Below are 12,620 nucleotides of genomic sequence, written 5' to 3' on the forward strand. Positions count from 1 at the left end.
AAGTCAGATGCACACAGCAGCTCAGCTTCACAGAAGCGGTCCTACTTTTATTCGTTCACAAGTCTAGCTCACACAAAGTGCTCCGCCAGGCAGTGCGAAGACAAGCGTCTCTCAGACCTCAGTACACTGCAGCCTTATATCTGGTTTACTGGCCAATCACAGTTCTTTACCAATCAAACCCAGAATGAGGCTGTGTCATGTGACATCTGTCAGTTAGCTGTCAGTTAGATTTCGATGATCAGACACCAGTTACAACAGTGCTCTGACTTTAGTTCCCAAGGAGAAAATGGCTGCTTTGGAGGGTGGGCTCTGGGCAGTGGTGGGATTCAAACAATTTAACAACCGGTTCCGGTGGTGAGATTCAAATAATTTAACAACTGGTTGTTTACCAGCACCATTTTAACAACCGGTTCTGCCGAAGTGGTGCGAACCGGCTGAACCCCACCACTAGCTCTGGGGCATTGTAGAAGAAGAGAAGAAGAAGAGTTTGGATTTATATCCTCCCTTTCTCTCCTGTAGGAGACTCAAAGGGGCTGACAATCTCCTTGCCCTTCCCCCCTCACAACAAACACCCTGTGAGGTAGGTGGGGCTGAGAGAGCTCCGAGAAGCTGTGACTAGCCCAAGATCACCCAGCTGGCATGTGTGGGAGTGCACAGGCTAATCTGAAATCCCCAGATAAGCCTCCACAGCTCAAGCAGTAGAGTGTGGAATCAAACCCTGTTCCTCCAGATTAGATACACGAGCTCTTAACCTCCTACGCCACTGCTGCTTCATTTAGGCTCCTCTTCTCTCCAAACTCCAGTTCCACCTCCAGATCTCCAGGAATTTCCCAATCCAGTTAGCCAACCCTTAGACCTGGGGAAGTAACGTATCTCGTGAAGGCCTTCCTCCCACATACCTTGTCATTACTGGTCTGCACAGGCACCAGAGGAGGCCAAAGCTGTGATTGTGGGCCGTGCCTTGGATGGGTTGAAATTGTTCTTTGGGGAGGTCCAGGGGCGTATCCAGGAAAAATGCAACCCGGTGCAAAATCTGACTTTTCCGCCTCCCCCCCTCCCCCCCGGGCGGCCGCCCTCCCCCACCACAACCAAACAACACTTTTTTGCACCAGGTCATCTCACTGAACATGCCCCAACTCACAAATTTGAACACAGCAATGGTCCATGCCACAACAGAAATACACAGTGGGGGAAGGAGGAGGGGGTTGGGGTTATTCCCCCCCCCCCATGTGACTAAATGGCCCCTGGGCAGGACTCAAAGGGCTGTTGTTGGGAGAGTGGTTGTTGAACAACTGGTTGTTTACAAGCACCATTTTAACAACTGGTCCTGCCGAAGTGGTGCGAACCTGCTGAATCCCACCACTGTAAACATCCCCAGCTCCCTCAGTCTCTCTTCGTAGGGCATGGATTCCAGACTTTTTACCATTTTGGTGTCCCTCCTCTAGACCCATTCCAGCTTGTCAATATCCTTCTTGAATTGCGGTGCCCAGAACTATTATGGCTATAAGCAGTGGTGGGATCCAAACATTTTAGTAACAGGTTCCCATGGTGGTGGGATTCAAATGGTGGCATAGTGTCAATGGGGCTGGGCGGGGCATTCTGGGGGCGTGGTCGGGCATTCCTGGGCGGGGCGTTCCTGGGCGGGGCTGTGGCAAGGACGCAGCCGCTGCGCCGGTCCTTGGGTGGGAAACGAATGCACACAGGCGCAGGCTGCCACGCATGCCGGTGCACCTCCTGCTAGACTGCTTCAAGTTCTGCACTGCTGAGAGGAGGGGCGTAACTAAGGCAAAAATCACGTGGCAAAATCACCAATTAGTAACCCCCTCTCGGCACCCACAAATAATTAGTAACCTACTCTCGGGATCCTGTGAGAACCTGCTGGATCCCACCTCTGGCTATAAGCTATATATAACAAAATCTGCCTTGAGTCTCAGACAGGAAGGTGGACTATAAATAAAATATCCAGAAGATTTTAACACGGTTTTCAAATTCACTTTCTCATTCGCACAAGTCAGAAAATATAGCAGCTTATTTGCAGGGATTTTGGCAGAAAGGTGAAGAGGTTTTTAAGAACGTTCATACGTGACGATCAAAGTGGTTCCTGGCCAAAAAGACAACTCAGAGACAATGTCAGAACAATACTGAATGTGTTGTACTATGAGAAGCACAGCGATAAATGAGTAGCCCTGCTCTTTCTGGATGCAGGGAAAGCACTTGACAATGTCTCTTGGAGGTTTATGTTTAGTATTCTAAGAAAAATGGGTTTTAGAAATAATTTTGTGATGGGCATGGAGGCACTCTATGCCAAACAGTATGCTAAAATAATTGTCAACGGGGAAATGTCGGACACATCCATGTACCTGGGCAGTTTTCCAGCTGTGCCCTCTGCGGCCCCCAGATAGTTAACTCTAAAGCGGAGTGTCCCTTGGCATGCAGGCCCCGTCCATTCCTGAGGGAGCCGTTGTGAGTTTAATTTTTGCTGATGATGTGAGTCTGGGATGCATGCGGGCTGAATCAGAGCTAGCTCCCCCCACCCGCCCACTCCGTCTTTGCTGAGAATGAGCAAGTCCATTTATAGAGCCCCGAGTGGCTGCGCTGACATCGTGGCCGCCTCGCTTGGCAAACACGGCCCTTCAGTGGCTGTTGGCAGTTTCACAGGCAAGAGGAAGCTACTGCCACGCCTCTTGGCAAGAAGGGCCCGTCGCACTTGGTGGCATCCATGGACGGGCGTGAATGCGGGATGAAGTCATGACTGGGAGAATCTCCATTGCAAGGACAGAGAATCCACAGGACTAGGCAGGAAGTGCTTCTGTGCTTTGCACCATGCGGGGTTCCAGGGCAGCCCACTCCTGTGTCCTCAAGGACACGGATGGGAGAGGCATGTTCTGCCACCCGGAGAGCAGGGGGTCCCAAGTGAACTCCTTGCCTGGGGGTTAGGGACAGAAGGTACCTGTTGGTTGAGGGGAAAGTGTTGAGGGCTGTGCCGGCTGCTTCAGAGGAGCACATTCAGCTCACTGCTGGAACTCTTTGCTACCCCTGGTGTAGTGGTTAAGAGCAGCTGCACTTTAATCTGGAGAACCGGGTTTGATTTCCCCGCTCTGCCACTTGAGCTGTGGAGGTTTATCTGGGGAACCAGATTAGATTGTGCACACCAACACATGCCAGCTGGGTGACCTTGGGCTAGTCACAGTTCTTCGGAGCTCTCTCAGCCCCACCCATCTCACAGGGTGTTTGGGGGGGCGGGGGTGGGGAGAAGGAGTTTGTAAGATCCTTTGAGTCTCCTTACAGGAGAAAAAAGGGGGATATAATCCTTCTCCTCCTCCTCCTTTTGGCTGTCAAGAAAACCATTTCACCAGTCTTACTGCCTGCTTTCCTTGGCCAGGGTATTTTGTTAACCAGTAGGTTTCCAGTATGACCCCCCACCCTGCTGAATGCATGTTGCAGGGAGTTCCACTGGCTGCAGTGGGAGCAAAAGCTAAACTGAAGGCAAGATGCTCTCTAGCAGGTTCATTGGCAAACACAGCCCTTCAGTGGCTGTCGGCGGCTTCACAGGCAAGAGGAAGCTACTGCAGCGCCTCTTGGCAAGAAGGGCCCGTCGCACTTGGTGGGCCACTGCGAGTAGCAGAGAGCTGGACTAGATGGACTCTGGTCTGATCCAGCTGGCTTGTTCTTATGTTCTTATGTTCTTATTCCTACATTCTGTGATGTAATTCCTTTGCCATTCTCTTGCAGCAGCCCAGGCCCAGAGCACAGAAAGTTTCCCCAAGCTCCTCAGGCCTCTTGACCCATTGCATGCTCAAGCAGGGCCAAACTATGTCCCAACAGGCTTCTAGGCGGAACATGCAGCGCAAGCCAGGATTTTGCTACACTGTGCCATGTTGGATAACCTCCTCGTAGAGGTTACCCCTTAACACAAGGAGCAGAGTGCGTTCGTAAGCTTTAGCGCAGAGAAGCACATCTCCAAACATGCGTGCGAGTTTAGGCACAAAGAACGGAGTCGTTTGTAGTTTCTTAACTAATAAAAAGAGTATTTAAGAACATAAGAACATAAGAACAAGCCAGCTGGATCAGACCAGAGTCCATCTAGTCCAGCTCTCTGCTACTCACAGTGGCCCACCAGGTGCCTTGGGGAGCTCACATGCAGGAGGTGAAAGCAATGGCCTTCTGCGGCTGCTGCTCCCGAGCACCTGGTCTGCTAAGGCATTTGCAATCTCAGATCAAAGAGGATCAAGATTGGTAGCCATAAATCGACTTCTCCTCCATAAATTTATCCAAGCCCCTTTTAAAGCTATCCAGGTTAGTGGCCATCACTACCTCCTGTGGCAGCATATTCCAAACACCAATCACACGTTGCGTGAAGAAGTGTTTCCTGTTATTAGTCCTAATTCTTCCCCCCAGCATTTTCAATGGATGCCCCCTGATTCTAGTATTGTGAGAAAGGGAGAAAAATTTCTCTCTGTCAACATTTTCTACCCCATGCATAATCTTATAGACTTCAATCATATCCCCCCTCAGACGTCTCCTCTCCAAACTAAAGAGTCCCAAACGCTGCAGCCTCTCCTCATAAGGAAGGTGCTCCAGTTTTTATTAATGGACTTCCTTCTGGATAGAAAGGTAGATAGACAGGTTCACTATTCTATTCTAATCTAGCTGGATGGAGATGGATGTACGGAACATCCATGCTCCCTACCCACACGGTGCTGTGGATAGCTGGAGAGCAAGGTCGATTCCCCACTCACCATTAGATGCGCGCTCCTCATGGCAAATATCCCAAGGTCCTGCAGCACTCCCCACTACACCAGCAGTGACAACGCAGTCACCCCGATTCTGCCGCTTCTCCTACCCCACAGCGTGCGGTATTTCGGATCCTGGATGGAAGTACAACTTTTAAAGCGGCGATGCGGCCGGGGAGCAGTGGGGAAGTCAGGGGTGACTCAGGTTTGGGTTCCAGCTGTCCAATCAGGCCACAGCAGGCGTGCTGGCGATCGCACAGCCTTTTTCATTTTGCACAAAGCGCAGCCTTTTTTCATTTCACACACAAAACAAGGCGTCTACCGCGTCGATCTGAGGCAATGGGGAGGGTGAAGAAGGTGTGTGTCTCCTTGCATTCACTTAAAAAGCGTTTCCAGCATGCTTTCGCCAGAGGCACGTGGATCGTCCTTTGAAAAAAATCCTGCCCTGTAATCACCCCATGCTCAGAATGGTTGACCCAGTAAGGGTGGAGACTCAAAGCAGCAAGAGGCTGCAGCAGACCTCATGTAGTTTGGAGGCGAGGCTACCAGACTTTGGACCTTGATTTGCTATAAACCCCTTAACCTTGTTAAGGGTAACTGCAATGTTGTTGGGAACTACTGGGAAGGTAGTTGTTTCTGCTTTTGCCAGAGGCGAAGATCTGAGCAAACTGGAGCCGGGGACAAAATCTGAGAGTTTGGTGCCCCACCCCACCCCAGGGTATGGACGAGCCACCCTCCCCACAGCGACCAAACCAATGATTTTTTGCTTTAAACTACCCAAGCTCTGAAAACACGCCTCCCACCACCAGCAAAGAACATACGCATGGCTCTCCCCACCAACTCTCTTTCCTAATTTTGTCCTCACACCAACCCTATGAGGTCAGGTTGTTTGTTCAGCCTCAAGAAACAGCTCCAAATGCCAGTGCAGAGATGGAATTGAACTTTTAAGCATGAAAATCTCTCACAAATCGCCCCATCAGAGTTGGAATAAGAGAGTCAGCTTCCCAAAGGCAGTTTGAACACAGAAGAAAATCAGAGACAACTGGCAGTGAAGTTGGCTGGGGAGTACCTTGGATAGCAGGCTTTCCCCATTTTATCTTTATTGGTCCCCCAATCTGATGGAATTAAATCTGCCTTACCTTGTGCAGTGCCTCTACCATACTCTACTCATTTTAAAACAAAGTGTCCAAGGTTCCAGTGTTCTTGTTAAAAGCACGAGAACAAACCATGTAGTATTAGATTGAAGGTGGGTGGGTATTTTTTTTAGAAACAGTGTTGATCATTCCTGCAGGCACTCCCCGCAACATGCCCGGGTAGAGAGCGGCCTGGCTTAAAGATGCAGGGCAACCTTCTGACCAGGTTAAGCGTGGGGACTGGAAGTGACCTGCCCCCCCCCCCCCACAAAGCCCCAGAGGTCCTGGAGTGGGGAGACCATGGCTACCAGAGAGCATGGATGGCCCCGCTAGCCCCAATAGACAGAGGGAAACCATAAGTGGGGGGCCAATGTGATGGGGGAATTTGGAAAAACTCAGGTCTTACCCCGGTGCTAGCTATAGGCATAAGGAGGCAGGGGAATTTAACTGGTGCTCTTGCCCTGGGCATCATTTTCTGCCGTGTGTGCCTCTGGAGTTTTTCACTTGACAGGTATGCTTTGAGAATAGGGACTGCTGTAACTCACTAAAAGGTCTGCTCAGGAGAGTTGGTCACAGTGATAATATTTGGCTGGCTTAATACTGGAAACTAATTGCTGGACTAGATGGAGAATAGAGTCCCCTCTTGAAAGAGCCAGAAGGGGTGGAGCTCCACCACCACATGATGCAAGAAGAATCAGAACCTCATGCTTTTGTCAAAAGCCAAAACGAGCTGAAGGGGGAAAAACAAATGGATGTTTGACCAAAATTCCCCTAAATGTATTTTGCACTACAAATTGACTTTCTATCAGAGCTTCTATTTTTTGCTTTATTGACCAACCTGTCCCCTCCAAATTAAGCAACCAGCAGCCACTGCTCTGGAGAGGGACCTGCTCCCAACACCAGTGGCAACAATCTGTCTACCAAACAAACATTCAAAAGAATCATAAAGAGACCCTCATAATTGATGTTTATACTAGGTCAGTGGTGAAAGCTGAACCTTTGGCACTTTCAGATGTTGCTCGACTACAATTCCCATCAGCCCCTGATGGGAATTGTGATCCTGCTGGAGTGCCAAATTTCCTACATTATAAACAATTTAGTGCTTAAAGTGTATGGCAAAAGATGAATGAATGTGCCCTTTTTTTCAACCTGAGTGGCATCTAATATGGAGAACTGGGTTTTGATTCCTTACTCCTCCACAGGAGTGGTGGACCTTTATCTGATGAACTGGATTTGTTTTCCCCCTCCTACACATGAAGCCTGATTGGTGACCCCTTGAACTAGGATTCTCTTTAGCGAACTCTCTCAGCCACACCTACTTTACAAGGTGTCTGTTGTGGAGAAAGGAAGGGAAAGGAGTTTGCAAGCTAACAAATGCCTTCCTTTCCTCTCCCCACTTTCTTCCTCTCCCTCTTTCCTGCCCTTGTAGGGTAGCAGGTGGGGCAGAGAAAGTGGGGCATCAAACTCATTGCCTATAAGGAGCCCAGCCCCACAGCAAAAGTTAAGAAGCCAGGCGCTCCATCCCCCCCCCCCCCCATGTTAAGGCTATTCACAATTGCAAACAAAATTTTAGGAATAGAAGAACAATTTGGATTCATACATTGCCTATAAGGAGTCTCCAAACAGCTAACAAACACCTCCCTTTCCTCTCCCCACAACAAACACCTTGTGGGGCAGAGAAGATGAGGGCATCAAAGCCTCAGCTCATATGCAGTTACAGCCCAGCCCCACAGCAAAAGTTAAAGCCAGGCTCATGTCCCCCACCCCATATTAAGGCTTATTCACAATAGCAAACAAAATTTTAAGGAATAGAAGAGCAATTTGGATTCATACATTGCCTAAGGGAGTCTCCAAACATGGCCCAACAAACACCTCCTTTCCTCTCCCACATGCCAAGCACCTTGTGGGGCAGAAGAGATGGGGCATCAAACTCAGCTCTGCCAGATTACAGCCCAGCCCACAGCAAAGGGATTAAGAAAGCCAGGTAGCTCCATCCCCATATTAAGGCTATTCACAATAGCAAACAAGAATTTACAGGAATGAAAGAGAACAATTTGGATTCATACACATTGCCTATAAGAGAGGTCTCCAGAAACAGCCAATACACCCCTCCCTTTCCTCTCCCCACAGCAAGCACCTTGTGGGGCAGAAAAGATGGGACATCAAACTCACTCTGCAGATTACAGCCCAGCCCACAGCAAAGTTGAAGCCAGGCGGCTCCATTCCCCCATGGCCATTAGGCTATTCACTGTAGTAAAACAAAATTTTAGGAATAAGAAGAACAATTTGGATTCATACATTGCCCTATAAGGGAGTCTCAGACGGCAGCTAACAAACACCCCCCTCCTTTCCCTCTCCCCACCAGCAAGAAGCTGCAACATTGTCGGGGCGAGAGAAAGTGGGGAGCATCAAACTCAGCTCTGCAAGATTACATCCCAGCCCCTCAGCAAAGTTAAGAAGCCGAAGTGGCTCCATCCCCCCCACACACACAATCAAAGGGGCATTCACAATTGCAAACAAGATTTTATGGATAGAAGTGCAGTTTGGTTGCACCACCTTTAAGGAGTCTCCAAACAGTTCACAAGCATGCCCTCCTTCCTCTCCCACAACAAGCACCTTGTGGGGCAAGAGATTCTCTATCTAGCCAGCCCTATGGACTTCTCTCGCTGTGCTGGCTGGCCAGAATCTGCTGGGAGAGGCTTGAGAGCAACATCAAGGACTTCCCTGGAGAATAAGGCACTGCACTCTGGGTGTGAGAGAGGGAGGGAGAGGCCCAGTGAGCTCTCAGATCACTCCTCCTGGAGGCACAATGGATATTTCTCCCGCCCTCCTGGACGCTCAGGGCCACGTGAAGCGATGGGGGGGGCTATCAATCGAGCTTCCTTGAATTCTTTCAGCAGCGGCTTCCTGAATGCAGGAGCTTTGCTGGGAGGAGCTTCAAAATCCAGTCTGCTGATGAGGGATGTTTAAGCCCATGACTACAATGGATCTGCGCCAGGGGACAAGGGGTACCTTGTCCCTAGGCAAATCATCAGATGCTTTGCTATGTTGTGCCAGAAAATGTTGGAATTTATTTGTTTCAGGGTTTCTTTTATGTTTGGCAATGGGTGAGAGTTCTCCTGGAAACCTTCATCATGTTGAATCCCTGTTCATCAAGCCCTTGGAGTCCTTCAGGACCAACCCTTGCAAAGAAGAATTGGACTTAGCGAGTATCAGTAGACTGTAAATATAAGGACTTGAAAATGCAACCTGAACAGGACCTTGAAGTGTGATGTTAAATGTTGATGTTTAATGTTATGTGTTAAAAAAGTAAACCATTTTGTTTTTTTAAAATTTGTTGTTGCAAACCCATTCCAAGTTCTGCCCAACAGAACCCACAAGCTGAGGTTACACCTGCACAACGCAGCAGCCAATCAGGACAGGCCCTAGGCGGATGTTGTAGCGTTTGATCCATAACAGTGGGGAGTCACCGTGGTGGCTGCTGCGTTTGCTTATGAGACCAAGGGGCAGAAGGCACAGGTAAAGGGGACCATGACACAGCAACTCAAAGAGTCCCGAAACAACCAAACCGTCCTTTTGATCCATGTGGGAACAAATTACACTGCAAGGTGTAGCTTTTGGGACGTCACAAGCTATTTGGAGGTTCTGGGGAGGAAGCAGAAGGATCTGGATGTGCAGGAGGCCATTTCATTAGTACTCCTGGGGTCGAAGGACACGGCCCGGGGAGGGAAAGGAGGACAGTGCAGGTGAACTGGCTTCTGGGGTCGGGCTGCCAGGAACGTTTTGGCTTCTTGGACCGTAATGAGATTAACTGTGGCAGCGGCAAGAGCTTCCCAAGGGGAAGGGGTGCACCGTTACTGCTGCATACAGAGGGGGGTGGAAAAATGGCCCCTGAGCCCCTCCCTACCCTTCAGCGCCCCACCTTCCCACATTTACGCCTTAGATTCGCTTTCCCTTTTCCTAGAACTTTTCGGAAGCTGAGAAGAAAGGCCTGTTCAGAGTACAGGCTAAAAATGGCCTGAGGAACTACAGTTCCCAGAAGACCTTGGGGCTCACAAGGTCTCCTGGGAAGTATAGTTCCCACATCGAGAGCTGTTTTAAGCCTGAACTGTCGAATAGGCCTCAACCTGAAAGATTCTAAGAAAAAAGGCTCAAATGAATGGAGAAGTAACAAAGGCTTACCGTGGGAATTAACCATTGAAGTGAGGGCAGAAAATATAGATGCCCACTTTTGGGACACATTTTGGCCCAGCTATGCTTCTGGTCTGCAGTTTCATGAAGATGGTGTGGGGCCAGGACTGCGTCTCTGGTCCTACACAGCTGAATTAGTTTAAGACTAAGTTAGAAAACATTCAAGAAGCAGTTTTGAAACAGAAGATAAGTTTACTGGACAGCATAGAAAGTAGCTGACCAGAGGTGATCCCCTTAAGTAAGAGGCACCCCACTTCATACAAAAGAACCAATTTTATAGACACAAAATTTAGAAGTTACAGAGGATTTACCTTCCGAGGGTGGCTCTCGAAAGAACCACCGTAGCATAGGAAAAGAACCTTGGTTTTTTATAGATTACAAAAAATACAGGCGTCATACGGTTCATCCCCTTAGGTTTTTTCACGTACATGATCCACTTCCACCTCTTTCAAGTGCTATAAGCATGAACCTGTAAAATCCCATTGAGATAGTTCTGTCTCCTTGTCCACATCACTAGAGCAGTTTCCTTATTCTCGATGTTGCATTCCTTCTGTTATTCCAAGCGCTGCATGCTGTTACCTCTACCCATATGCAAGGGCTGCAATAAAACTAACTTCTGCCTTCAAAAGAACTGACCAGCTTGTTTTCTTAGTTTCTAAAGTTTTGCTTCTTCAGAGAGATGTATCCCTTAGGGTATGCAGCATTCTTTAGGATCATAAAACTTCCCTTCGATTCCAATACAATAGAATTATAGTGAAATACTAATACATGTGAATCTCTCATTATCATTTCTGTGTTCATTTAACATAAATAGAAAAACACTTTTTAATTTAACTAATCACATTCATGTAGCTAGTTCTAACCCAAAACAAAGTTATAAAATGCATATGTCTGCTGTCACGTTGGCCTTTAGTGACAAGATCTTAAAGATGTTATCTTTGCTTGCCTGCATACTCACTGACAAGCTTCTAACATTCCTTTGACCTGCTGCAAAAATGCAGTCTTCTAGTCACTTATACAGAAGCTCCATTTTGATTCTTAGGATCTTTGGTTCATATGAATTTCCATATTCCTTAATCAAATACAAATTTATAGACATTCTGATCCGTCCCCACAATGGACTACTGGGAAGAGAAGGGAGTGTGTATGATGGGTGGCAGGTTCTTAAAAGTAAGACCTTGAAGGCACAAACAGTTCCATGGAGGAAGAAAAATGAGAGATGTCAAAGGAAACTAAATGGATGTCTAAAGAATTGAGCTGAGATTTACAAAGGACATGGACAAGAAATGGAAAAATCACCAAAGAGGAATTCAAACAAATAAGCAGGATGTGTTGGGAGAAAGTCAGAAAAGCTAAAGCTCACAATGCGCTCAGGCTTGCCAAAGAGGTTAAAAACAATTTAAAAAGGCTTTTTTTTGTTATGTCCACAGCAAAAGGAAGAAAAAAGCTGTATAGGGTCACTGTATGGAGAAGATGGCAAAATGCGAACAGGGGACAAAGAAATGGCAGAACTACTTAATACCTTCTTTGCCTTAGTCCTTGCCCAAAATGAAAACAGTGCTCAATCAGGAGGAAATGGAACAGAAGATAAAGTGGGGGAAATTCAGTACAGAATAAATAAGGAGGTAGTACAGGAGCACCTGGCTACCTTAAATGAATTCAAATCTCCAGGGCCTGAACTGCCAGGAATGCTATAATCTTTGAGAATTTATGGAGAACAGGAAACATCCCAGCAGACTGGAGGACTTGAATGTTATCCTCATCTTCAAAAAGGGAAAAAAGAGGACCCAAACAATTACCACCCAGTCAGACTGACATCAGTATCAGGAAAGATTCTGTAAGCACTTAGAAGGGAATGCCATGATCACTGAAAGTCAACCTGGATTTTTCAAAAACAAGTCATGCTGGACTAATCTTATCTCATTTTTTTTTTTGATAGAGACAAGCTGAATGGTAAATGAAGAGGGAATGCTTTGTGGATGTATGCATACCTTGATTTCCAGTGAGGAGAAACGACAAAGAGTCCCTGCATTGATATTCTTGCAAGCAAGCTAGCAAAATGTGTGTAGGCAAAGCTAGTTAGATGGATTTGTAATTGGTTGACTGACTGAATCCAAAGGATGCCCACCAATGACTCATCTTCATTCTAGAGAGAAGTGACTAGTGGGGTGCCACAGGGTTCTGTCCTGGGTCCAGAGCTATTTACTGCTTTGATCAATGACTTGGATGATGGAATAGAGGGCATGCTTAATCAAATTTGCAGATGACACCAAATTAGGAGGGGTAGCTAATACCCTGGAGAGACAGGGGCAGGATTAAAATGACCTAAACAGATTGGAGAGCTGGGCCAAAATCAACAAAATGAATTCCCGCAATGATAAACAAAGATATAGGATGGGTGAGACCTGGCTTGACAACAGTTCATGTAAAAGGCATCTGGGAGTTTTTAAGCAGAAGCTGAAGGGACATCTGTCAAGGGTGCTTTGATTGTGTATTCCTGCCTTCGATAATACATTGAAATATACCCTAGTAACAATGAAGTTGGGGCTGTGTGCACAGCAGG

The 12,620-nt window shown here is 47.6% G+C and overlaps 1 protein-coding gene across 1 annotated transcript in view; it reads right to left on the reverse strand.

The window, feature by feature from the left end:
- Positions 1-4,752: 4,752 nt before the first annotated feature.
- Positions 4,753-12,620, reverse strand: part of LOC125428345 (TLC domain-containing protein 4-B-like) — a 48,648-nt gene continuing 40,780 nt past the window's right edge. The window contains exon 6 of the mRNA XM_048488267.1: positions 4,753-4,868. Coding sequence (XP_048344224.1) covers positions 4,817-4,868 — 52 coding nt within the window. The 3' untranslated portion in view covers positions 4,753-4,816. The remainder of the gene's footprint in view (positions 4,869-12,620) is intronic.

The sequence above is a fragment of the Sphaerodactylus townsendi genome, linkage group LG03, assembly GCF_021028975.2.
Source record: "Sphaerodactylus townsendi isolate TG3544 linkage group LG03, MPM_Stown_v2.3, whole genome shotgun sequence".
NCBI lineage: Eukaryota > Metazoa > Chordata > Lepidosauria > Squamata > Sphaerodactylidae > Sphaerodactylus > Sphaerodactylus townsendi.